Below are 26,765 nucleotides of genomic sequence, written 5' to 3'. Positions count from 1 at the left end.
TATTTAAAAAATGGAAGAGGAAAAAAAACAGAAATACATTATAGATGCAGTGTAACTTTTAATAAGAGTGAAAAACAAATACACAAAGCCAAAGGAATATAGAATAGGAAGGCTACGTTCCCAAAGACACATTAAACCCTGCCTACATCATTCATTCAGGGCTGATACGTTTTGTACATCATCTGCAACAAACATAAAAGCCAAAAACTCTAGTAGCACTTCTAGAGCGTTTACAAAGAACCACAGTGATGGGGAAAAGCAAGCTTTTGATTTTAGCAATGGGTCAAGAGAATACAAGAGAGCAAACAGATTTAAAGCAGAAACAGCTTTTCTACAGCACAGAGCATTCGAAGCTCCCGTGGACGAGCTGCTGTCGCAGGGGCTCTGTGCGCCGGGAAACGCTGCTGCTAAGCGTAGCCATCAATCCGCTCCTGCCGGGTCTGGGTCGGTCCTCGTGTCGGGGATGTTCCCGCTGGGCTTAGCAGGGGTAGCAGCTCCCATAGGAGTATCTCCGGCCATATCGTGAAGAGAAGGGGTACCGGCCGCTGTACAAGCTGCCGTAGCAGTCCCCGGAGCCGTAGAAGCCCCTATAGCCACCAGACAGGCCCCCATAGCCATAGTAGTCCCCAGAGCCATAATAGCCCCGGTAACCACACAGGCCCCCATAGCCGTACCGGTCCCCAAAGCCATACAGGCCCCGGGAGCTGTAGAGACCCCCGTAGCCCCGGTAGCCGCAGGGGCTGCCACAGTCGTAGCCCCGGTAGCCATACAGGCTCCCGTAACTGCTGGGATAGTAGAAGTCATCGTCACACTGGCCTTGGAAGAAAGTCATCTTTCTGCAGCGGAGGTAAACCTGAAACACAGCAGCAGGGAGGAAGACAAAGTAAGAAGTAGTTCCAGTGGAGGTAAGTGTCAAATATTTTTTACTGGCCCTGTGGGACTGAGGAAGGAAGAGAAATTATGACCAAATTCCTCAGCTTTTCATTACATGTTATCCCTTTTTCCCCTTTCTTGCCATCTTCTGCTATCCATCATTAGCTTTCTATTAACCCACTCTCCTTAACCAATTTAATTTCATTTCTCGCTGAGATTCATGAAAGCACTGACTGTGGAATTTACCTGTTACAGACTGAAACTTCCTTGCTGCTGTTTCAGAATTTTTCTTAGGGAATATGGTAAAGAGTTAATAATCTGAAATTTCTTTCAGGATATCAGATGTGCATGAAAGCCAGTAAGCACCAATTCACTAGATTAGTAATCAAATCACTATATTGCAGGCTCCACGTTTCCAAATCCTGCGCGTCTTCAAGAAAGCTAAAAGTATATAGCGTTTCTCATGATACTGCACTAAAGCTCTTGGATCCACTACTGCTGGTCTCATTTCACTAACTTGCACCAATTTTGGACCTGCATCCAGAAATGCTAACTGCACACATCAAAAACGACAAATCCTTAGCACATGGGAGAATGTCAGTCCATCTGATCTACTCTCCCAAGCAGACCTGAAGACCTCCTTCAAAATAAAATACAAGGATTGCGGAAGAACCCATTAAGGAACACCGCAGGGAAATCCTTCTGTAGCTCAGCTAAAGGCAGTTCTGCAAACCTGTCTAATGGCTGATGATCCTTAACTGGGAACCAAATATCCCAAGTACCAAAGTGATCATGAAAGTTTCAGCCCCAACTTTCATCTCCCCATTTCTGCAACTGAGTAAGGACAGATATGAGGTAGAGAGGCACTTTAAAATTGTGAAGAGTTGCAACCCTAATAAATCATTAAACCAAAATTTCTAATCCTTACAAAGAGACTGAATTGAAAGAAGACTTACCTCGTTCACCAGGAGGAGGAGAAGTAAGAGAGCTGATGGAGGAACTCGGAGCTCTGAGCTCTTTTTATATCATTTCTTCCCGCCTGGCTTATCAAAGACGCCCTATGTACTCACAGGGCTCGTAGCCTTATTGGTTGGAAAACAAATTTGCTTGCACACGTCATATCTTCAATTAATATAATTTCCTTCATTGTTTGGGATTATTAGTGTGTTCTCAGCCTCCCATGTCACACACATTACACGTTTCTTTCATCTTAAAATTTTCTGGGCCAACTGCATTCCTGGTATCATTTTATTGCTTTCACTTGCAAACCTAAAGTTTTTATGTACAACTTAAAGGCATTTCTAAGTTCTCAAAGCCATGCAAGGAGAGATATTTTCAGTAAAAAGTCAAACCTCCTCACACTTTTGAAAATACCCATTGTTCATCATAAACTCTAATGCACTATGTTACAGGCTTCCTATTTAAAAGAAATGTAAACATATGTTTAGGAATATTAGGTTAAGTTTCATAGCAACTTCAGCAAACAGGACCAGCATGAACTACAGATATATCTTAATTGCATTTCTCCAAAACTTTCACGGTGAATAAAAGTCATGCTGCTGTGTGAGCAGTAGGAATGTTTTCAACAAAAATATAACTACAGCATCATTTGCACTTTAATTCATTAGAGGATCTGACCATGAGCTCAGCAGAATAAAGCAGAGAAAACAAGTATGAACTTGGTCTTGAAAATACTAAAAGATAAGGTCTTGGGGAGGTGTGCTAGATTCTGTTGTCGCAAGCACCATGTTAGTATTCTCTTGGCAAAGAATCAACCTCATGTATCAAATCTGTTAGGACAGTCATGACTCCTGGAGTTTACTAAAGAACTCCTTGTATGACCTTCACCTAATTTCCAGCATTAATTTGAATATAAAATAAGGATAATAATGAGCAAGCAGGATGTTGAGGCTTCCTCAGAATTCTGAATACCAAAGCACTTCATAAACACTCATTAATATTTTCAATTTGCAAAGTGTTAACAGTATTTAAATATTAATAGTTTGTCACCAAAAGACACCCACAGATTTAATAATATGGTCACTTAAAATACACATCAAGGTTTCTCGTTTCTAAGTCCTGTTAAGGTGGTGCATTATATGTTTATGAAAGTCAATCAAAAAAAAAAACCCTTCTTTAAAGTAAGAGAAGTGTTTGGGGACATTCTTATGGCTGCTGAAAAATTTCTTCAAGATCAGTGTCACAGAACCTGAAACAAAACCGAACAAAGCTGCGGACAAGAGCTTCCCCCCAGTGTCGCTGGGCACTGGGTGCAGGTCATGACAATGCTGAGTAGAAGTCCTACCACCAAACATCTCAAAAACAAAATGCATGCTCCCTCTCCCCCCTGTGCATTGCAACACAGATGCAAAGACCAAGTGGATGTGGTACATACAAGCAGATTGCACAACCAGTAATGGTCTAAACATCTCCCAGAATTATTCCCATCCATCCAACTACAAAGAATTTCCTGCAATTTTACTAGAAATGTGCTGAGCCCATTTTTTCTTATTTTAAGATGAAAGAAATTATAAATGTATTACATATGTGTCATAACATCAAACTTTGAAAATATGAAAATCACTGACTCCAATTATATCATTTGAAGGAATAATATATGCAACAAGATACATTGTATAACTAACACCTAAGTTTAAGAACGTATATATACGCACCGACAACTCAGAAATTTTATTCAATCCTCTTGAGCTACTCTCCTCGGTGAACCGGGTAAGTCCCTGTTGATTCTATTCTGCTCTCTGATATGTATTTATTTGTGTGTGTATATAGGTCCATATGTTTGGGTCTGTGTGTATATATAAATATATATAATTCATTGGTGTGCACGTATACATGACATTTATAAAACATATATACGTACACCTACACACAGATATTCTGTAAACAAGTTTTTGTCACTTTGGAGCTAATCTCAAACAAAATGCTCTGTGATGTTAAGGAATTACTTCTGTAACTTCATTGCTTTTGCTGTCCTTACTTAATGGCACGCATTAAAGTGTTGAAGAGTTCAAGGTTACAACCAGAATTTAAGTTGTAAGTGATGTTCTATTCCAGACTATTTTCATGAGGAAGCAGGCATTCAAATGCCTAGATTAAAAATGTTTATGAAACATTTACTACTCTGCATAGACATCCCAGAAGGAAATTCTTCCAATACACTGCATTCTATGAGTTTACCCCACGTTGAGGGGCAGGCGGCACTAGGGACAGGGTGATGGATGCGACAGGCTGTCGCTCTCACCTGACCAAGTATCTGCAGCTGAACTTCCATGTTCGTCTTTAAATATATTCAAATATTTCTAACTTCTGAGCTAGGAAAGTTCAGTTTCCAGTTGATAAAGTAGTAAATTTTCTAGGTACTATCAGCAACCATTCAAAGAAGTTTTAAAACCCGGGTGCCACAGTTCGATGAGTGGCAGAACCCATTTGCATGCTGAGATAAAGTCAAATACGAGTAATAACCTTTACCGGCACAATACAAAACCACTCTGTGCTGTGCTGTTTATTAGTAATGGCATTTTTTAAATAAAATCCAAAAGTATAAGAAAAAAGATTGTTTGGGATGCAGGAGATAAAATAAATAGACAAGGGGGCTAAGACAGTGAGAAAGGCATACAGGACGACCAAGGTCAGCAGCGGTGCGTTTCCTCCACCCCGTCCGAGCTTCAAACCTCCCCTTCCGCGGCGGCTGGCCCAGCAGCTCACCCTGCTCCCTGGTCTGCGTTTCAGGTTTACCTGCATCACAGCAAGATGACTTTCTACAGAGACCTGGACGATGATGTGTTCTACTCGCCGCGCGGCTACGGGGACCTGTATGGTCTGGGGGGCCTGAGTGGCTACCGGGACCTGTACCAATTCGGGAGTCCATATGGCTACAGAAGTTTTGGGGGCCTGTATGGGAATAGAGGCTTGTCTGGTTACGGGGACTTTTATGGGTATGGGGACTTGCAAAGTTATGGGTTCAGCTACCCCTTCTCTTCCCGTTTTGGCAACAGATACAGCTATGGAAACCGCTATCCATTTTCCATACTGAACCAGTAGATACAGCAACTGAGAGATGAAAGGCAGGACACAGATTCATGACTAGGTTTACGGAACTGAGAAATGCTAAGCACCAAGACTCCAGCTGGTTCAGTGGGATCTGCGGGTGCTTGGCTGTGTAAAATGACCCCTTATGTAACCCCCTCTAATACCTCTTTAGTGTTCCTTCTTTTACTCCAAAGGGCAACTTGAATTACAGCAAGCACCAAGGCATCTTTATAGCATGCTTATGGGGTAAAGCAAGACTTTCAGGAGCATATAAAATGTATTTTAAATTAATTCACAGCCACTTTGTATTGCCAGAGTAATAAGGGCGGTCTCATGTCAATGAGTATCAGATGCGCTTTCTACAGTTGCCATGAATAAAGTCCCCTTTGCCCGGTTATACGCTTCGCCAAAGACGACACGTACTGGAGAAGCTCCTGTTCCATACGCCATGCTGTGCTTCATCTGATAGCGAACAGGATTTACAAGCAACTCAGTAAACAAGAAATACGTTTGGACTGTCAAACTCCACAGTTTCTATGAGGAGAGAGCATCACCTGGCATCAAACACACTCTACTTGCTGAAGGCCCTTCTGTAAAGCTGGAAAGACTCTCGCTGTATCTGCCTGTTCTGTTTCTCATTTCCATTAAAATGATTCTGCATAGTATCAGCCATCCAGTCTTGTCTTTGCTCATATGCCACTGTAAATGGACCAACAGCAGTCCCACTGTAACCAACCGCATGGTTAAGAAGGTAGTCTAAACTCCAGATGTTAGAGAGCATCTTCATCTGAAGTGCTCCAGCCCCTAATCACTTCCTGAAGTAGGAAGAATAAGTTCTACCTTATTCTAATTAACACATGATGCTGTTTTTAAGCAATACTTCTAAAGAAAAGGGGATGAGCTACCTGCCTGCATTACCAAACACACACTCCTGGAGCAAGCTGCCTTCCATGCTTGAAAAATAACTTTCAAAAGCAGGAGATTATTGAGCAGAAGCTAAGATCTGGTGGTCTGTCAAGGAAAGACAGCAATGCTGCTCAAGGTTACAGAAAGATACCCAAGAGAAAAGACCAAAGGCAAACGAGTCATGACCCTCAGCTGGAGAGATCATCTCCTTCCCAAACCGAACAGCCAGGTTATTCAGGCAGTTCCTGCCAGCCTGTGTCACATTACTTTGGGGAGATTGAGTAGCCTACATGTAGATTTTAAATATTAAAGATTATAATCTCACACAAAACAAGGTGGTTCAACAAGCATAGCCTAGACATAACTGCATTGATCCCATGCAAACCCAGTTACACATCAAAGACATCCCCAGGAGTCAAAAATCTTGTTGCAGGAGAAGAGTCGGGGCGGGGGGGGGGGGGGGGGAACCACTGGGCTGATTTGTGTGAGCACTGCAGTAACAGCTCAACATGGCAAGAATGACAAACTCTGCAAAACTGAGGACTGAGACGACGGGTTTGCTCCCCACAGGTCTATCTGGCTGTCTCAGAAGCACATTTACACACGCCACGCAGCTCAAAGCTTCTCCAAGCAGCAACAGCAGCCCCCGCCCCTCGCGTGCGAGGTGTCGGAAGTCATCAGCCTGTCACGTCCATCCGTCTGCGCATCATCTGACCCATCGGCGTGGAGCGGAGAAGAGCAGCAGCTCTGCAAACGGACACGGGGTGGCTTGTCGCGTTTATCTCTCCACATTATCTGACACATTGGCACGGAGCGAAGCAGAGGAGCAGCAGCTCCACAAATGGACACCGGGCTCTGCTGCGAGGCACCACATCCCAGCTAGCTGCTGGCTCCTAACCAGGACTGGCGTGAGCATTTCTCCGCTGGCAGAGCAAAGCAGAGGAAAGGGTTGAGAAAATAACCGGTGGAGCAGTTCTTCCTTGTGCCCCAGTTTGAACAAGAAGCCAGATCAGGACTTTTGGAAGAGGGGAAGGGTAGCAACCTCCGCCCAAGCCTCCCAGCAGGGCACGCCAGCAGCACATCTGTGCAACCCTTTGAAACCAGCAATGCTATTAACACCTATTTTATAATCCTTCTGCTAGCTGCTGTCAGCAGCAAGCAGGGCTGGGTTCCCCAAGGAGAACATTAGGAAATATCTCCCACCTCAGTAAATTAAGCTCATCTCCCTGGGACGCCCTCTGGCACAGGCGGCTTTCCCCACCTGCACGCATGATGCAGAACAGCTAAGTGCACACAGATGCGCACAGGGCAGTAGCACAGGATAAAACATGCAAAAGTCAAAGATTTGGGTGAAAGTCTCAGTCTCCCCCCCCCCCCCCCCCCCCGGTCCTTCAGCCACACCTCAACATCAGCCCCCTCTTCACATTTGCTAGTGCAGCAGTATTTCTTCAAGTATCATCTGTTCCTTCCTTCGCCACATGCCATTCAGTTCATTGCCAGAGGCACTGTCACTTCTAATGGTGGGTGCAATTACCACCCACACGCCCAAGGAATGTGGCCCAGGGCCACAGGCTGTGACTGCCCTGGCAAGCCAAGCCTTCCCCAGCCTGTCGCCAGGTCACCTTGCCTTCACCTTGCTGCCTCGGCACCACATTGCTTCATCTTTGGCTTTGAAGATGCCTTGTCTCTAGTCATGTCTCAAGATGACTCCAGCGCTGTGCGTGGCTCTAGGGGTGCCCGGGGGCACCCACTGCTTCCTCTCGACAGCCTCAGCACTCCCTCACCCTCCTCCTGCTTCCCAGGCACCAGGGATCTCCTGCCTGCCGGGTCAGCCTCACGCAAGCTCCAGAGCCCAGACATTGCACAGGCAGCGAAACTCATCTCTCATCCTGGAAGTACTCATTGAGCTCTCCTCCTTTAGTTACCAAACAGGGACCAAAGCGTTTTGTTAGCCATCCATTCAAAACATGCAGATTCCAGAAATCCCAAATCACCACCAAACTGGGATCCAGACCATTCCCTGCCCCTCTGGGCATCAGTCAATAGCACTGCTGCTCATTCCCCATGGATCCAGCCCAAGGTCTCAGGCAGCTGAGTTTCTCATACACCTGTTCACAACAGCATGTGAACAGCAATTTGCCTGTTTTATATGGTTTTATGCCCTAAGGCTTAAAAAAAATTAGAGAGACTTCATACCTGCCTATGAGATATCTTAATAGAAGACAGATAGGTCATTTAGTTAACAGAAAACTAACTCCTGTAATTTTATTCAAACTTCTGAATGCCAGTTTAAAGCAGGACATATTTACCATATACATTTGGGAAAAGACTGATTCAAATGCACCTCAGGAGCAACCTGATGAGGCATGCTGCAGGACATGCCTCTTGCACAAAGATTCACTGCAACAGCGAGAATTAATTTTAAACAAGTAAACTCATCCCAAATGAGAAATTGGACCCCTGCCTACTGTACCAGCTGCAGAGCTGGAGTGAAACATTTTTCTGAATGATTTCTTGGAGTACAACATTACAATAGAACCTTTTAAAGGAAAGTAAAGTGGCCCATGGTCTAATGATAGGAATAAGGGCTTTATGGGAAGCAACAAGGCAAACAAGTACTCCAAAAATTCAGCCTTTTTAGGTGAAGAATATTCTAATCCCATAATGCAACAATGAGGCATTTTAACATCTTTCTAGTGTTTGAAATGTGCTTCTAAAAAAGATGTTATCTTCTTGATAAGAGGTAATATCTCTAGTCCTCTGAGAGCCTCAGAGCCCTCACATGAGTATCTTTTCCATATACAAATGCGTGAAAGGCACCTTACCAGCACAGTTCCACAGAAAATCACTGACAAAACCTCCCAATTCTACTGGCACTTGGTGTTCTGTGGTAACTACAAGTCTCAACTTATTACACTGAAAGAGCAACCTTAGAGCTCTCACTAATACACTTTATTTGATTTCCAAATATGCCATTAGCATAACAAAAACAAAGATTCCTTTATCCAGTTTTTGAGGTTTAGGGGATTTCTCTTTTGGATGGAAGGATTCATGTGGTTGGTGAGAATCTGGCTTAATCATCTTCCCCTCTAAGGCTCACCAACAGTCAATTGCTCACTATTACAATGTATGTTCATTTTGTTTTTCTTACATACAAGAATAATTTTCAAGGAGTGACTGGTATGAAATGATCCAGAATTGCTACAATATTTTGCAGTTCTGGAGTATAGTATTTCTGCAGCAAACTTATAGTAATGTAACATTTCAAACACATGCAGCAGCACAGACAGCTGGTGAAGGGTTTATACGCATTTCTGAAGAAATTCAGAACTCCACAGTTGACATCACTATTCATTTCTGCTATGCATATAAAAAACATTACATTGTACTAGAACACTGAGCAGAACAGTAAAGCTAGAAATTGAACTTCTACACTTTGAAAGAGAGCCCAGACACACAACGCTGCTTCAGTTGCTTTTCAGTAATAGCGACTCTTCACCAACATCTGCATTGACATGTTCTATCACCATCTAGGCAGAGGTTAACCCTGAGGGTACCAGCTAATGAAGACACTTGCTGTGCCAGGAGAGCCAATATTGAGGAAAGAGCTCCACAGAGCTGAAAAGGAGGGGGAACAACATATGCAAAGATGTGGGCAGTGGTTTAAGTAAGGGACAGCTACAATATACAAGCTGCTGGGGCAGGGAGGTGCATGAACAACCCCCTGCCAAACCTGCACACCAATAGCATCAGCTTGGTGCAACAGGACAAAAGCATCTGGAATAAGAGCAACAGAGGAACAGGCATGCACACACAGAGGCCAAAAACATGTTGCAAGGTCCTGTTTAATGAGAAAGCAGATCATACAAGGGCAGAATTATATGGTACAGATCACAAATGGGCTGCAACCTGTGATTTGATTCAGTGATTCATATAATAGCTAATGTTGTTTCCCTATTGCAACTCAGTGTTGACACAGCCCTGATCACAGCAAGAAACGCACAGCATGGAACACAGTATGGTCTTGTCGTCCCAGACTTTTTTTTATACCTTGTTAGCCACAGAAAGCCTGCAAAGGAATGTATGATGGATGTCATAACCTGATCCTTTTACATTGCCATATCTAGAAGCCTCCAAGGAATTACAAATTTAGTCCGTAGCATTAAGAACAGTACTTAAAGATGGGAAGGCATTAGAAAAAAATGAGAAAGGATAATATAGGAAGAATGTAAATGGATATTTTCAGAAGCCGTAAGCATTTACAGATACATTTAATCCTGGCAGTCCTGCATGCTCAGCCCTTCTGAATGCTGTGCCCTGCATCTCAGCCATATATCTACATCCTACGTTTCATTTCCTGGACATTCCTTGTTTGGTGATTCCTCTCACTAGATTTAGCACGGTCTACAGCTTCCAACCGGGTATCCTCGTCCCCATCGGGCACCACCATAAACGTGCGAGCCCCCAGGAACGCTGACACCACTGGAGCCACTTCCAACTTCAGGGGCTCCCGTAGATCCCACAACGCTCTGCTGCGGGAAGGTGCTGAGAATTGGTCCAGGGAATGTCACGACCACCGGTGGCGGGTAGATCACCACCCTGGAGTCAGGACACTGCTGAACGCAGGGCTCGTTGCAGCTGTCGGCAAGGGGCTGCGGCACAGCTACCCCACACGGGGAGGCAGAGCCAGCCGTGCATGGACTTAAGGAGCAGGACATCTTTCAGGGATGGTTGATCTGAAGCACAAGGGAATAGAATAAAAATAAGGCAAATTCTTACCAGTTTAAGATCAAACACTATAATAAAAGTCCACAGACAGGCTAGAGGGAAAGAATTTTCAGATTCAAGTTCTTAGAAAGCTCTACATCTTGTATCAAACAGTAACATCTGGAAATGAGTCCTCATGAAAAAGTAACAGAAGCTCAGACATTTTCAGAACACCCAGTCAACTTCTGAGGCCAGCATTTACCACAGCCAACAGTTAAAGCCCCACAAAACTACTAATTTACACCAAGAAAAATCTTTAGATTGCTCTGGTGTTACACAATATTTGCACAGAATTCACCCTGATTTAAAACTATCAACACATGTATTGTTAGAAAGAGGAATTCACATCAAACTTACCTAATTCACAAAAGAAATAAGACAAGAGAAATGATCAGGCAAGAACCAATGCCGAGTTTTTATACCTTTTCTTAGACTGCCTAAAGCGTGAGTCACCTATATGCATATGGTCCTAATCAGTTACTAAACACATTTCTTTAAAGGCTTAGCTTTGGTAATGAATGTCAACTGTTTTTAATAAATCGCTTTGTAATTATTGGTTTGTCCTTCCCCCTACATGACTTGTATTTTATTGTCTCCCAGTCTGTTTCAAAGCTTTATAGAGGGGATAGTCTACCTTTATACACTGAAGAAAGGCATGTTTATATGGATCATGCTTGAAGTCTCCCCTGTGAATGGACCTGTTCATGCTGTAAATGGGTATTTACTTGAAAGAAAATGCACTTGACTCAGCCCAGGAAGAGTTGCAAAAATGAGGGATATTGTGTTCCTGGCCTAGGGGCAGCCTGTTCAGTGATGAAATCAGTCAGGCTAACACAAAGTCTGCTCAAAGCTATCACGTGCTGTAAAAACCTTCTGACAACTGAATTTTACAGAGTAACATATCTAAGTAAGTCAGTCAGTGCAGCTCTTCCCATTTGACATCAAGTATGTGGATCTCTAAATATGCAAACTTTAATAACAAAAAAGAAAAAAGGGTAAAGCTTTCTTTTATATGAAATTACAGTCCCATATTCTAAAGCTGGGAATCATGACCTGATTAGAGAAATGACAAAAAAGACATTAAATAAGGTGTGGATTATAAAAATGTCTGACAAGGTCTTGTGAGTCATTCGTCCAATAAAAGGGCACCTAAATCCATTATAATAATAACAACACATTACACATACAAAGCAATAATGAGTGGAAGACACATTTTGAAGTCCCAGTTGCTGACGAATTGCAGCCTGTCAGCAGAGATTACTGTTAAGCACAGCAGTACTATGGACATACACCAAGGAGGCTGCACTGACGCTTGGCTGTAGAGAGAGACAGAAGCTAAGGAGCAAGATGGCTTGTGCCACACAGCAGACCCTCACGCCATCCCCCCCAGGCCACCGGGGATTGCAATGTGTCCATTCCGCTTTCCGTTTCATTTCACTTACAATCAAAGATATGCTTTTGCTCCTTCTGCAGCAATAGAGAGGACTTTGGGGGGCTGCTATGTTGCCGTGCATCTCATCTTAGAGTCTTCCCCCTTACCCCAGCTGGCTGCAAGCTCTCACAAGGAAAAGCCTTCCCTTGGTAGGGTTAGAAGAGGATGTGCCAACGCTGCAGAATAAAGTTCCCCCCTTCCAAGGAACCTCACAGGAAGCCTCACCTCCTATGTATCATCAGATTAACAACAGAACAACTTTAAAAGACACAACCAGACCCCACTGCATTATATGCTGCTATGAAGTAGAAACACAAGGTCTTTACACAATGGGAATTGGCTTGGGTGTTTTTCTGCTTTAACTGCACACAGATTTATCTTCATATGTCATCCTCTCAAACATTAAAACATTAAGCTATTTGTCATTCCTTTGGAAAAATGACTGTCTCTTATAATTGAGAACAATGTGAATTGCAACGTATGTCTATCTTGGCTTAGATCAGATAGGGATTTATCCCTGAAGTAATTCCTCAAAAAATGTAGAATTAAAAGCAATTATTTTAATGTTAGAGATAAAAGCAAATATTTAAGTCCAACTTAACAAAGCATATTAATAATGTTGTCCTGAAAATTCAAGGCCAATTGTGAATATAAGACAAGAGGAATCCATACAGCTGGAGTTTGTTTCCTTCTCTGCTGCAGACTGCCTGGGGTTAAAAATCACTGCAGAGTCCATTTATCCAAACAAAGGCTAAGGACACTTGCATTAGGCAAGCTGATGCTTTCTGAAAGCATTTTCAAAGCAGGTCATAAATGCTCATTCATGTTCTACACAACTAGTGTTGTCACATGGATGTTTAACAAGAGTATTACAAGTCCCAGCCCAAGCCCTATTGCAGAAGACAAAGAAATAAGTGATGATTCAACTGGTGAACTGTAGCCAAAACTCACTACCTAGAGAGCATGTCCAGAAGGAAATAATTCAGCAAAAGAGCATACATGTTTCAGCTCAATTTACTAGTTTAAACAAGTTTAGGAATTAAAATTCAGCATCTTAAAAACTAAAAATATAAAGTATAAATACAAAAATTGTCATCTTTATCTGTTAGGAAAAGATTGGAAAAGCACCTAAGACACAGACAAGTCCAACACCTTTGAAAGGTTTCAAAAAGTACTGACAGGATGCATTTATTCTGTATTTAGCCCAAATGTTGAGATTTTTCAAAAGATTTTAACATCCCTCTATCTCTAAGGATAAGCAGGAAAGATATGTAAAACCAAATTAGAAACCTCAAACTGATCCGCAGTGACCCGCGGCCTCACAGTGGCAGTTTCTGCATGGCCGAGTTCAAGCTAGCTGTCCCAGTTAAACACAGAGATTGCACTGAATCCATCTCTGCTTCCCGCAGAGCTCACTGGGCATCGAGCAGCCCCATGAGCTGCAGGGCAAACTCCAGCATTGACTTGCAGGACCCAGCTAGAGCACATCACTGGAGCACGGTGCTCAGCACATCCATGTAGCTGTGCTGCCTATAAAGCAGACAGACATCAAGAATCAAATCCATTCCTGAGACTAGTTAAATGACAAGGACAGATTTGATTTACAAAGTTTAAAACTCCAAAACTTGTCTGGTTCAGTGCACATGCTACAGCAGGTCAGGCAAAACCTTAAAAATAATTGCATCAATCGCATGTTGGCTTTGGCTAATAAGGACCTTGTGCTCAAAAATGTGTCATGTCCACCAGGCTGGTTTGGAAAGTGCGTAAGTCATTTGAAACTCAGCTTCATTTATTTCTCTTCATTTCTCCTCCTTGAAACAGGTATGTCTGATCAGCTCAACTGCTTTAAAAGCTACCATACTCAGTTTATTCACTATTTTACTTTATTGTGAATAGCACTTTCTTTAGCAATGTAAGCTTATTCTTATCTATAAAAGAAATTCCTTTCTCCTTTTTATTCTTTTCTTTTTAAAGAGAGGCTGTGCCTCAAACTATGAAAGTATACAATAGAATTTTAAAATACTTAGTGCTACCTGCCCATTCATTTTGGAGAACAGACTGCCTATAGTTAGTATTAAAAATAGAAAAAAGTTGTGAATACCGTTTGAAGGAAGCTAGGACTCTACAAAGCACAGAAGAAATTACATGTAGCCTGGCACAGACATAGCCAAAAAACTGAGATTATCCAGGCAGTGTTGCAGTGCTGTGCATGCCCAGTGGGATCCACATGCCAGAACTGGCACACAACTTAAGAGTTACTAAACACTCTTTAGGAAGACAAAGATTGAAGTCTGGAAAGAGGATGCTTACTCAATAAAACTGTTCTATCTGCATCGGGGACTAGAATCCAGGGGCCTCTCAAATGGGATTGTAACACTAAAAGCAGTGTCACTGAAATCCTTCCTGGAATAGCCCCAGCAGTGGCAAATGGAAGAGTCACAGACAAATAATCCCTGATCTGGAGATTAAGGCTTCACCAAAGTGAGGAAGCATGGATTTAACATCTTCAGAGGCAGAAAAAACAATAGTGATTCTTTGAAGCCTCAGACCTAAATTAAGAGTATAGATGGCAATTAATCACATGTGGGTACTTCTGCCTATGCAACACATTTTGCTTCAGACAGCAGCTGTACACTCCACTTCTCCTTTGCACTAAAAATGACATGGCATCTTACTGTTGGATTTCAAGCTTCATTTCCAAGGAAAAAAAGAAAAAGCTTTTCTCATGAACAAGGCCTTGGATTATCCCATGGGTAAAAGTCCAGAGCTAGTCCTGCTTCTGAATGGCAAACTGTGCAGTTTAAGGCCCAGTTCACAAAGACTCAGAACAGCTGTCAGTCCCTTGGGCTTGGAAGGTGCACTGAACTTAAGACAGCCTGGATGTCCTCCTTTTGCTACTCAAAACCACCAACAGCTTCAAAAATTTGCCCTAAACACTTGACACTGGCCCAGCCTACAAACTACCCAGCAGCATTACATTAACCTATAGCAAATGGCATATTCCCAAAAGTTAGCCTTCCATGAGGTGCTTTGAGTTTTATACATCTGTTGCATCTGAAGACATTTACATTTAAAAAAAGCCAGTACCTGGACTCAGCATCACAAAAATGATAGCTCTTTGCTCACAGTGAATGGGAAATTGGAATTTTTCCCATCCAGAAACATCCTTTGTTACACAATGCACCACTAAGGGCTCCCAATCTGGTATCACTGGTCCCCAAACTTCTTGTTTCTCCATGCGATAGCCCATGCATTAACATTTGAGCCATAAATTCACCAGGAAAATTGGGAACTGAAAAAGTAACACTTTTTCAATTGTCAAGGGTTATTACTCAGCAGCTGAGGCTCTTGGTGCTGTTTTTACAAGGTATGCAATGAAAGGTTAAGAGCAGTAATCTGCTACACTGTGGTACTACCACATGAGGTAAGTATGGGGATGGAATTGCTAATTAACCCTCCTGCAGCTCAGCATTACTTCCTGGTTAGACTTCACTAATTGGACTCTGCATTGGCTGTTTCAGATGCCCACTGGAAAAAATATTTTCCCTCTGAAGCAGATGGTATTGGCTGTTGTTAGATACAGGATATCAGACAAGATGAAGTACTGCCTCCCCAACTGTATCCTTTCATCCCAAAGGAAGGGGGTGCAGCAAGATTAAATATTTAGGATTATAGCTGTTTTCCCTTTTTTATTATACAGGTTACATAAAGACAGGAAACTAAAGCATTAAAATCAGCTAGCACTTTCCTAAAGAGATACTATGGTCCAGAAAAAAAGGGACGAAAATAGCAGAAACTGAATTTCAACTGAAGGATGACCATGACTCATGGGGTGACCTATATCAGACTCCATTCTCACCCCATAGCTCAGCTTTGTTCTACTGATAATTGAGACAGTCCTTCCAAGACCACACCTGGGCAGGCCTATGCTTACTTATGCATAAATCTAGAACAGTACTTATAGAAGCTATTAAAAGGCATCTTCAGTGCATTCCCCAGCTGCATTTAAATGACTGAAAGGGGATATTTGAGTATGGACATTATTGCCTGCTTCCCTCATGCTGCTTTCCTATTATCAGTGTGCTAAAAGAAGCTTTAAGAGGAGGTGATAGATTTCCTTATATAACTAATGAGGTCAATGGAACAAAACAAGGCATTTATTTAGCCCATAAAGGTTTAAAATGAAAAGAACCCACAGGGTGTGAGATGCATTTCATGCTGTGTGCGGATAACAATATACTAATAATCACAAGTGAGTAAAATAATTACAGTCAATGAAAAAGTTCCACATGAACAAATCCTCTACCACATCCAATTAGGATTTGATACAGTGTCTAAGATTTTCCAAGCAGTTTAAGAGACAATATAAAAACACACACCTCCAAGCTTTCAATACAGACCTCCTCTTACCCTCTGGTGTGAGCTCGGTAAGTCATTTGACTATTTCTTCTAACTACTGAAATATCCTTCTGCTAATATTTTGAATTTATATCTGAATCCTGGAGAAATACTCTGACATTGAGAAATAAGGGGATTGTTTCCTGAAAAAATATCTTTCTTGGCTTTTTTTTGCAGACAGATACAGGCATTTAATTGTGAATTTAAGTATCAGGCTTACTTCACAGATGTGAACTTGGAATGTTTCCACTTTTATCCAGCAATTGAGTTATCTGTATCTTCAATCTACTTTGAAAATCCTGCTTTCCAAATTCCTCCTATATTAGAGATCATTTATTTTAGCAGTTTTTGAGTAACTGTTTCTGTGAGAAGCTGACCTTTACCAATGCTAAACAGGGAATCTGGAACAAGTTCTACTACACCACTAAGGGCAATTTTTATACAGAACTGAAAGCTTAGCTTCTGTATCTTTGAGATCCTGTGTGTATATATATATACACACCCTGGTATTTTGGAGTTTTTCTTTACAGGAGCTAGTATTGCCTACTTTTGAAACACTTAGTAAGAAAACTCTGGCCCACTCCTGCCTGGCATGTCTGTGTAATTAGGTGACAGCTGACACTTCTTCAAAAAGAAATTGTGTTGATTTACAGTAATTGGGATCTGACCCTTGAGAGCTTTGTTCTTAGAATAATCCTGTCCATGTGTAAGCAAGTCCCACTAACTTGCAAAGTACAGATGCCCAAGGGCCACTTGAAACACTGAACAAAGCTGATTTGCAGTTAGATTTTGTATTTTAATTTAGCAACTCATGGTCTCAGCACTTCTCCATGCACAATCATGCATCTTTGGATGAACACCTCATACCTTCTAGTTACAGCAGAAACAGCTCTCACTTCCTACAGCCAGGCTATGCATCTTCCCTGCAGCTGGGACAGACCCTGCACTGTCCTACCTTCAGGCAGACCATCCCCATATCAGAAGCAGTTTGGTCCCTGCAGCATGGGGTGCTCTGCAGACTAACTGAGCCAGTTGAGGAACAGGCTGCAGAGCAGACACCTGTGTGATTCTTGTGACCCCTCTGTCCCCAGCTTAAATCTAGAAAATCCAAGGAAAGAAGACAGTAACAGAAAACAGTACAGCACAGCTGGTAAAGGGACCAGGATCACACAACTGCATCCCAAGATGCAGGAAATTAGATCCAGTTTCTTACTCATAGGGGACACTAGTGGCTAGGGACAGGTTTTCAAATGTTCTTAACAGTATGGGTTGAAGTAAACATTAGGCCTTTAAAAACAGACCTCTGCCATACCACCCTGCCTATTATGGAGATGATAATCCTCTGATTTGCAAATTTAAATCAGTATAAAGGCAAGACTTTCTTTTGTTTTACCTAGTGCCAGCAGAAAATGATTCCAGTTTCAACTGAAGCATCTGGAAAGCACATAAATAATAGCCCTTGACACAAAAGATGAGAATCTCAGCACTAATCCTAGATACACCATTGCCTCACTAACTGAGCCATGCAAGTCACTTAGCAGCTATGCCCGAACCACCCCCTCTTCAAGGGATAATAGCTACCTCCTTCACACTAATGCTGTATGAATTGGTACTCAAAGCCATGCAAAAAATTGCTAAGCAAATGCAAGGCCATGTGGTTTCTGCTAGAGAGGAGGGTTGAGAGTCAGAGCAGCAAGTTCAAACAAATGGAAAGGTAGTCTGAGAGATGCAAACAGTGATCTGCCCTTCGGCCCAGCTTACTATCAGCCCTCAATTTACAGAAGTATCTTCTTTCTTTGTATCTGTCTAGTATTATTAGATAACACAGTAAATCCTGCAATGGTCCATCAAGCCATCAGAACTAAGACATGCCCATTTCTTAATTCAATAGGACATAAGGATAAAATGCTGAAAAGCTGATGACACATGACAAATCTCTATTGCACATTAACTTTATTCCCTACTTTTTTCTTAGGTTTATCCCCATCCCAGAAAGATGTCTTATTATGGGTATCAGTACAAGCAGCAGTGGTATATTCCAGGTGGAATGAAATGTGCTACACCAAGCTTCACACAGTGCTACAAACCCTGCGTGGTGAAGTGCACATCAGGCACTTCCAACGGTGCCGAGCTGTGCGCTGCAAGGAACACAGTGCAGAGCAGCCTCAAGTGCTCAGAGCCATGCACTACCAGGTGTTTTGAGACGCACGTTATGGAAGGCCACACTTCACAAAGCAGTTTGCACACTGACCTCTGTAGCAGCAGGTCTCCTGCTCTGTGCAACCTGCAGTGCCCTCAGCTCCAGATGCAGGGCTGGGAGCATCTTGGTGTGCCGCAGTGCGGACAGCCATGCATTACCACATGCTCTGGGGTATGTGGTCCAGCTTACACAGGCCAGCACTGCTCGTATCCTTATTCATACGAGTGGTCCAAGAGCTACAGCTATGGCAATGGGCAATGTTAAGCTCTGAAGATATTCCCATAGGACAACCAGGCAATGAAAAGCAAGACAGAGTTGAGTTCATAGGCACAATTTTTGAAGGTGCCACTCACATTTCCACTGCAGTCACTGGGGATTGAGGAAATCTGGCACTTCAGAAGCCAACCCTTACTTAATTCTCTCCATGTTATACACAGCATTTGATTTAGAGGTCTCATAAGCTGCGTATCTAAGGCCATCTATTATCTGCTGTGGGCTCAAAACTCAATCACATCAAGACAGCTTTGCAGTGACTGCCAGTGTAAAGGACATGTGAGTTATACCATGGGCATAATCACTCACTTGGATGACATCACATTGTCAAAGTGCCATCAGATATTCCAGTGTCAATGAAAACTAGGTCCTTGTGTGCTAATGTTGCTGAGAATACACATTTCCTGTTTGTCAACTTTGTTCCAGAAGAGGTTTTCTAAAAGAGGGACCATTTTGTTAATTCTGTGCCTTGACATATAAGAAACCAGCAAAAATAAAACAACCAAGTGTAAACTTGTGGAAATCAGGACTTGACCATCAAATGCTATATCTGCAACAGAAAAGGATCCATAGTGTGAAGCAACTCGCCTCAGAAGCGCTTACTACTTGAATACGCATCTCTGATGTATCAGCTGGAAGCCTGGAAATACATGCTCTATAGTCTGCACTGTTTTATTCTCTATGGTATATACCCAATGTCTCTCATATGATAAAGCCCCTATTGCATCAAGCTGTCTGCTTTTTTTTTTTTTTTTTTGCCTTTCCTTCCACCTCATTCACAATCCGCTCTGAACTGGAATTCCCCAGTTGTACAGAAGCCCCTGAGAGATGAGCACTGTTTCCACCCATGCTGGTAACAAACAGTAGCAAATACTCAGCTCCCCACAGTGCATCTCAAAGCAGCTTAAGGAAGAAATGAGACAAAGCTGTAAAGTGACCAATGCACGGTTAATCAATAAGCCAGCAGCAAATGCTGGAATTAAATCCAGGAGTCCTGTGTGTCAGTACAGTGCTCCAGTCCCCAGACCACTGTTCTGTGCATGAGGACATTGAGTTATTTGCAAATTCAGGTGGTTATGATGCCATCTACCAATAAATCCCAATTAAAGCTACTTCCTAATCATTCTTTGTGTTTGTGAATTGAACTCCAGCAATTCCTAGTGCTCCATCCTGTGGCCAGGGCCTGATTCATCCAGCACACGGGAGACGCAGCAAGGCGAGCCTCAGGCAGGCACACTCCGCCACAGCACGGGAGCCAAGGGCTTGCACACAAGCTAAGTGCACGCACAGGGTGTGCAAATACAGCACAAAACTCTCAGGATCTCAGTGTACCAAGGACTCCCAGTGTTGCAGACATCCACCACTCCAGAGTAATGCTTTGGTACCACAACAGGGCATAGCAGGAATTGTTGGATTTGCAGCAATTTTTTCAGTCAGCTATCACATGCACCAGAATTGAGACTCTCTAACAAGTCACTTGTAAAATGACTTAGCACACTATAGGACTCCAAGTTCAGTCTGATTCACACAGCAAGGAAGCATTTTTAAAAGAGCAAAAGGTTTGAACCTAGAACTAAAGCAGGAAGGCTGTCTTAGAACTGACAATCACTGAGAGACAGAAGCTCTTGAAGTAGTATGACTTCCCTGCAGTCAGAGGGGCACATGACTTGCATCCGCTCAAGATCACTACTAGGGAAAAAAAAAGTAATACAATTATGCTCTCCACTAAGTAGCCAAAGGGAATTCCTCTAATGTGGGCCTGGTTCAAAGGAGGGCAAAGCTTTAACACAATACCCAGCAAGTGGAACACTTTCGCATTCACTCTCCTGGCTATTGTATTACAGCCTGTGAACACAGCACATCAGCAGATTCAGGTTGCTTCAGCTTCATCCAGCACTGCTCAGCTCTATCACTACTAGAGAATAATACTGCACTAAAAAGGCACGTAATTTATATTTAAATGCTTCTGTGCAATACAGCCATCTGCTCTTTTAACAAGCTAGGAGGTAAAAGCCTGATTTTTATTATTCCTTATTAGAACAAAAAGGGTGAGAAATTAGGAAGGTGTTAAAGTGTCTCTGTCATTCAGGAATCTGTCACACTTAAATAGAAACTGTCTACACAGACAAATGCATCTTCTGCCCACACTCCAAGCTAGCTGGTTAAGCCAACTCCTGTCCAAAACACCACACAAATTAGCCCAGCCCTGGGAGACAGGCACACTAGGTCCGATTCACAGAAAGCTGTGCTCTATCAGGCCAGCTCTAAGGCCAGCCTAACCCAAGTACAGACCGATGAGCTCAGCCTGCTCTGCATTCAGCCACCAAGCCCTGCCCTTGGATGCTCACAGGCTGAAAGCAAGCAGGAGTTCAGTCACCCAATGTGAAAGGTACTTTGACACAATACAGTAGAGTCTTTTTAACTGGAGAGACTTTAAAATCTTTCAAAAGTGAGGGCTTTCAGGAGTAGCCAATAACCATCACAGTTTTAACTCAGTAGCATCACAAGCAATAATTCAAGCAAGAACTAATAAAAATATTGAGAATCAAGACTTCAAACGCCAAGATCCTTCCAGTTTCAGATGGATAAGCTTAGGCACACATTAGAAACACCATCCCAGCCCAGACTTAAGTCTTCATCAGTGTACTTCTCTTTGGCAGGGAGCACCACAGCCATCAAATATTCTTGCAAACCAGAGTCACAGCACTCCCCTCGGGCATGTGCCCGGTTAGCGAAGCTCACCTATGCCCTCCTCCGGATACTGCCAGGTTACACAGCTTCTGGGTTCCCTAGTATCTCCAGCAGTGACAAAGCCATCAACTACTCTACAGGAACTAGACAAGTCTCATTTTCTTCTGAAACACAAACAGCAGCTCCTGGCCCCCCTGCAATGGGGCAGGCAGAAGACACATTGTCACTGATGACAGAGCAGCCCCAACCAGCCACCAGGCAGACCACAGGCACCCAGCTGCTCAGCACCCAAAAGTCACCAGGTACTTGTGACAGGGGAAAGCAAAGCAGAAGGGTAAGATGCTGTTCTTGGAAGTGTTTAGGAGCTATTTTGATAGCACAAAGGGGCCAAAATCTCTCTGACTTACCCCCTACAACAGAGGTTCTCTAGGCCAGATACCAGGATGTTGTAAGTCAAGGACTTAACTCCTTGGGAGACCACAGAAACAGCCTGTAAAGAAAGAAAAGACCTAGAATAGCACCAAAAATATTCCAGCTAGTGACAGCAGCAACAAAGTACAGTCATCCATAAGAGCAGGACACAAAGCAGGTTAAAACCATCTGAAACACTTTTCTACCCCAGCTGTTGAAAGAATAGAGCACCTGCAAGCAGTATCACACTGCTGCAAGCAGAGCCAGGCTCTAGCCTGGCAGGCTCTCCTTCACTTGCAAGTGCTTTGCACACAGAAGTCTTTCCCTTGCTAAGAAATACAGCCTAGACACAGACAGCTTTAGAGATGAATAAACTGAAAGAGATAGGAAGCCATTTTTGGAAAAGGGATCAAAACAGAACCCCTACTTACCAACTTTCGCATTCTCTTTATGTCTATCCCTGAGCAACATAAGCCACCCAACAGCTCTGCAGTACCTAATAGCACCCCCACTATCCCCAAAAACCTCCCAGATCAGAAAAGGGCCAAGGCTGGGAGGGGCAGTTATATTCTAGCAGGGTGTCTGGGTCATTGGCTAACGAGCACTGGGGCAGCTGAGGCCAATTGGGCTCCAAGCAGACATAAAGAGGAGCATGGGGGAGAAGCAGGCTTGTTTCTCAGTGTATGTGTGAGGAATGCTAGAGCAGCAGTTGCTAATGCTGTATATGCTTCTGGAAAGGTTTTTCTTTCATATATAGATATGTAAGTGGTGTCCTATATGGCTCTTTCAGCACATCTGGGCAGGCACTTGGTACAGGTTTTTTTAATTTCTTTTCATGGTTGCTGAAGCTGGACTTTTGATGTCATGTGGCTTTAGTAGCTTATCAGGCATATCTGATACTACTGAAATAGGCACTGTAAAAGTCTCTAGTGGACTATTTCACTACTACAAGCAGATCCATGTTAAGATTTTTTTCTCTCTCTCAACTAATTGTCCTACAGCACCATCCCGTGGCAGTGCAGGTGCTGAGCTGCAGGAAAGTGCTCTCCCTCCTCACTTGCCAGCCCCACATTCCTGTTAGAGCTGCTCAGGTGCTTACACTTAAGTGACACATAGCTAGAGTTCAGCTGATCCCCAGCCCAGATGCTGCTCCGTATGCAAACTGTTGAGGAGTGAGAGGAGTTATTTATGCGCTGCCTGGGGAAGGTCTGCTGTTCTCTAGTGGCCTCTGCAGCTCAACAGGCCTCGGCATGTGTTAGTAAAAGAGGCGATGTTTCGTCTGTAGCTCTGTCACAGTTTCCTTCTGCATTCTGAAGGGAGAATCTGCGATGTTGCACAAGGTGTTTTTGGCAATTAAAGAATGAATGTGGGTGTGGGAAGGCAAAGCAGCAACAGTCATGTACTCTGTTGTTGAAACTGCAAGTTGCTGCACTGATGACAAACTCCAGGTTGCAAATTCAGAGAGAAAGTGTTGTAACACTTGCCAGCCATGGAGATGTAGGAGAGCAGGTATATGATGTTAGGGAGTCCTACATGGTGCTGATGGCTTGCCCACAACTAAATGAAGCCATGAAGAAATGGGTCAGATTTAAAAAGAAAGCAGTGGTAGACTTGTTAAATGCTAATACCACAATTACTGCAAAAACAAAGGGGCTCCAACTGCAAAGGCCAAACACCACGTCTCCCTCACCCATACAGATCGCCTACCTTGTGACATCTCTTATCTGAACGTGCCAACTCCTTTCCAGTCCTGAGAGACTTGGTATTTGACTGGAGCTTCTGGGAGTTTGTACTCGGCTAGTCACACCACCAGGTTATACAAGTGCCCTTCTCATTACTGCACTGGTCTTATCCCATGGGATGCTACAAACAGCTGGAGGGTTTGAAAGGAAAAAATACTGTTTCACATACTGCATTCAGTGATGTATATAAAGTCTTTCCACCATAAGAAGAAATAAGGTTCACTACAGTCTGAAAAGACATCATTTCTCCCTCTCTACCCCAAATTCCCTTCAGCTTCCTCTCTGGGTAGTGCAAATAGGATTAGATTGTGAGAAGAGTGGCGAGGCTCAGCCTGCGTTGCCATACAGCTGTGCCGTGTAATCAAGGAAGGAAAAACATGTGAAGGGCTCTCGCCTTGAGGTCTGAGTTCAAGGGAGACCTTCTGCGTGCATCTCTTGCACAGTGGGATTATTCTGTCCTATAAAACATCTCACAGTTTTGCTGTCCCCTACTGCCATCCTGATGTAGTAACTAAGAATCACCTACTGGTGAAGGGGAAATCTTCCATATTCCTTTAAAAATCCGCATGCCTCAGAGCCATTATGCTCCCCTCCCCTGCTCCAAAGTTGTCAACTTAAAATCAGTGTTAATTCTGATGATGGCTGTGCCCTAATTCAGGGTAGCTTCATGTTCAACGAATGCTCAAATGGTGTCCTGAACTGGGGTCCTTGGAAACATTCCCCTGGGTTGGTGGCACTCCTCACTCCGACTGCCCCCATCTTACTATCAAACCAGCTAATCTGGATCCCAGTCTAAAAGCTCCCACATGAAGCTGCTGGGGAGTTCCCAAGAAAATAAATTAACTGTCGGATATGACCACTGATGATAATGAATGGAGCAATTAAGACTTTCCATTTGATGACTGTAATTTTAATGGGCTGGTGCAAGCCACTTTAATATGGGAAGGAAGCGTCATCAGTGTCACAGGTAGAACCGAGCAGATGACCCACTAAACAGCTGGGTGGATCATAAAAATAGGAAGCTATGTAGTTAGACTTGTCAGATGATAAGCAGCTCTGACTGCCTTCCCAAGGCTTTGTCCTATGCATAGTCATTGTCACCATGGATCCACACCGGACAGTAAAATGAGTTTGGCAACGATGCATTCTCTGAGTGCTGCTGATGCCTGGGTGACATACGGCATGTTCTTCATGCAAACCCTCCTGGCATCTCAGAAATGTTCCTATTCCCCGCTCGGGAAGAGACAGTCAGAAAAAACGCCCACTGCTGAAGAGGTTCTGTTGGGGAACAATCTGTCAAGGTCACAGCTGGCACAGTGGCCACCACCTAAACACCACCTCGCTTCCTCCTGAACCCAAGCCCATGGGGTGCTAAGTTCGGGCTCTGCAAAACTCCTCATGTGGGGAACAAAACACCCCCAACATTAGCACAGCAGATAGTGCAACAGGACACAAACACTTGGGTTTCTCGTCCCCTTTACAGTTGATACTGTTCTCTTTCAAAAGACGTTCAAAATATTTAGTTAATGAGGACAAGAACTGCCTGCCTGGGCTCACTGGGAAACAATAGATTTATCTTTTGTGAGGAAAGCCTGCTGCGTAAATAACCTGTGAACACATGAAGAACCTGGCTCTTCTCACACTGTTACAAACCAGAAATAGCCCCATTAAAGCCAAAGGGCTTAAAAAGAAAGTGCTTGTGCAAAGTGAGCATCCAACGCCAGTGGGCTGGAGAGCTGGTAAGTGCTGGACACTTCCCACAACTGTCCTGTCACATGTCATGTTTCAAAAACATGAATCTCTCTGAGCCGCAGCCCTGAACCGGATGAATTAGTCACCTCCAGCCCAACTGTCCCATAATCATCTGGCAAACCACGTTTTCCCTTGTCATGGGGCAGGAAGTTGATCTTGCCAGTAGCTCAGGAGATGGCATTTGTGGGTTCAGCTCCAGCACAGGGCTCCCTGGGGTGTGCAGGCTGTCATTCATGCCTCTATCTCACTTCCCCATCTGTAAACAGAAAGAAAGGGTCCTTCCTCCCCTGCCTAATAAGGCAGCTATTTTCTTGGGGCTCCGTCTTTCTGGTCATCTTTTAACATGTGAACAGCCCAATACCTATGGCATCAATAATGGGGTCATTTGACTGGAACTAAACCATATGGTCCAAAGATTGACATACAAAAAATAAAGGTAATGTCTCGTCATTGTGGAGTTTGGATTATTTAATGCTCTGGCTCTGCTAGGTACCGCGCACACGCAAGCAGAGCACGAGGTTTTTGAAAACAGATGTTTTCTGTAACACGATACTCATCCTCTCATTCAGGATGCACCACTGTTCTCCTCACTGCTCTCCACCGTAAAGCTCATGCCTGGGTTCGTCTCACCCTGCACCTGATGGTACCAGAACTGGTGAGAGGAAGGGCCGGGGCTCGCAGCCACAACGGCGGCTCAGCACCGCAGGGCAGCAATGGTATCGGTGGGCATCACGCCGCTGCACCATGCCAGGGCACCGCAGCGCCTTCTGTCATGTTCCCCTTCATGCTCCAACCTCTGCCACAATTACAAAACTTCTCAGTGATGAGACTGTGGGCGTGATGAGAGATCTGCATATCAAATATAGAAGGGTTGTTGCTCAATCTTGACGTATCCTCCTTTTTGCTTTATCCATCTGTTATCTTACCTAGTAAGACTTCTCTCTAGATTGGGGTCTGTCTTGAGATATGCCAAAGCAAACAATAAAGTCTCATGCACCATTTTTTTCTAAACGTTGCTGCACTTTTTCAGATACATTAGAAGTTTCGGTTTTTAAAAATAAACATTTCTATCTACAAACACTGCAAATTTTTATCACATTCAGCAAACACTGTTTGAAAAAATGAAATAACTGAAAAAATATTTTCTCTATTTTGTTTCGTAAAACATTTGTCCTGTGATTTAAGTTTGACACAGGTATGAAGCAAAGTACAGTACTTTGATATATTATCCAGAGAAACAGAAAACATTTAAGGGGATCAGCTACTTGGT

The 26,765-nt window shown here is 43.4% G+C and overlaps 1 protein-coding gene across 1 annotated transcript in view; it reads right to left on the bottom strand.

Moving 5' to 3' along the window:
- Positions 1–34: 34 nt before the first annotated feature.
- The window catches only part of LOC112994024 (uncharacterized), a 44,638-nt gene continuing 17,907 nt past the window's right edge, over positions 35–26,765 (bottom strand). The window contains exons 3-8 of the mRNA XM_064498802.1: positions 23,709–23,874; positions 21,998–22,080; positions 10,227–10,565; positions 4,630–4,785; positions 1,830–1,895; positions 35–853 (exon numbers count right to left, since the gene is read on the bottom strand). Of these exons, the coding sequence (XP_064354872.1) occupies positions 479–853; positions 1,830–1,895; positions 4,630–4,785; positions 10,227–10,547 (918 nt within the window). The 5' untranslated portion in view covers positions 10,548–10,565; positions 21,998–22,080; positions 23,709–23,874 and the 3' untranslated portion in view covers positions 35–478. The remainder of the gene's footprint in view (positions 854–1,829; positions 1,896–4,629; positions 4,786–10,226; positions 10,566–21,997; positions 22,081–23,708; positions 23,875–26,765) is intronic.

Source organism: Dromaius novaehollandiae, chromosome 29 (assembly GCF_036370855.1).
Source record: "Dromaius novaehollandiae isolate bDroNov1 chromosome 29, bDroNov1.hap1, whole genome shotgun sequence".
NCBI classification, from domain to species: domain Eukaryota; kingdom Metazoa; phylum Chordata; class Aves; order Casuariiformes; family Dromaiidae; genus Dromaius; species Dromaius novaehollandiae.
This window is presented reverse-complemented; position numbering and strand designations above follow the sequence as displayed.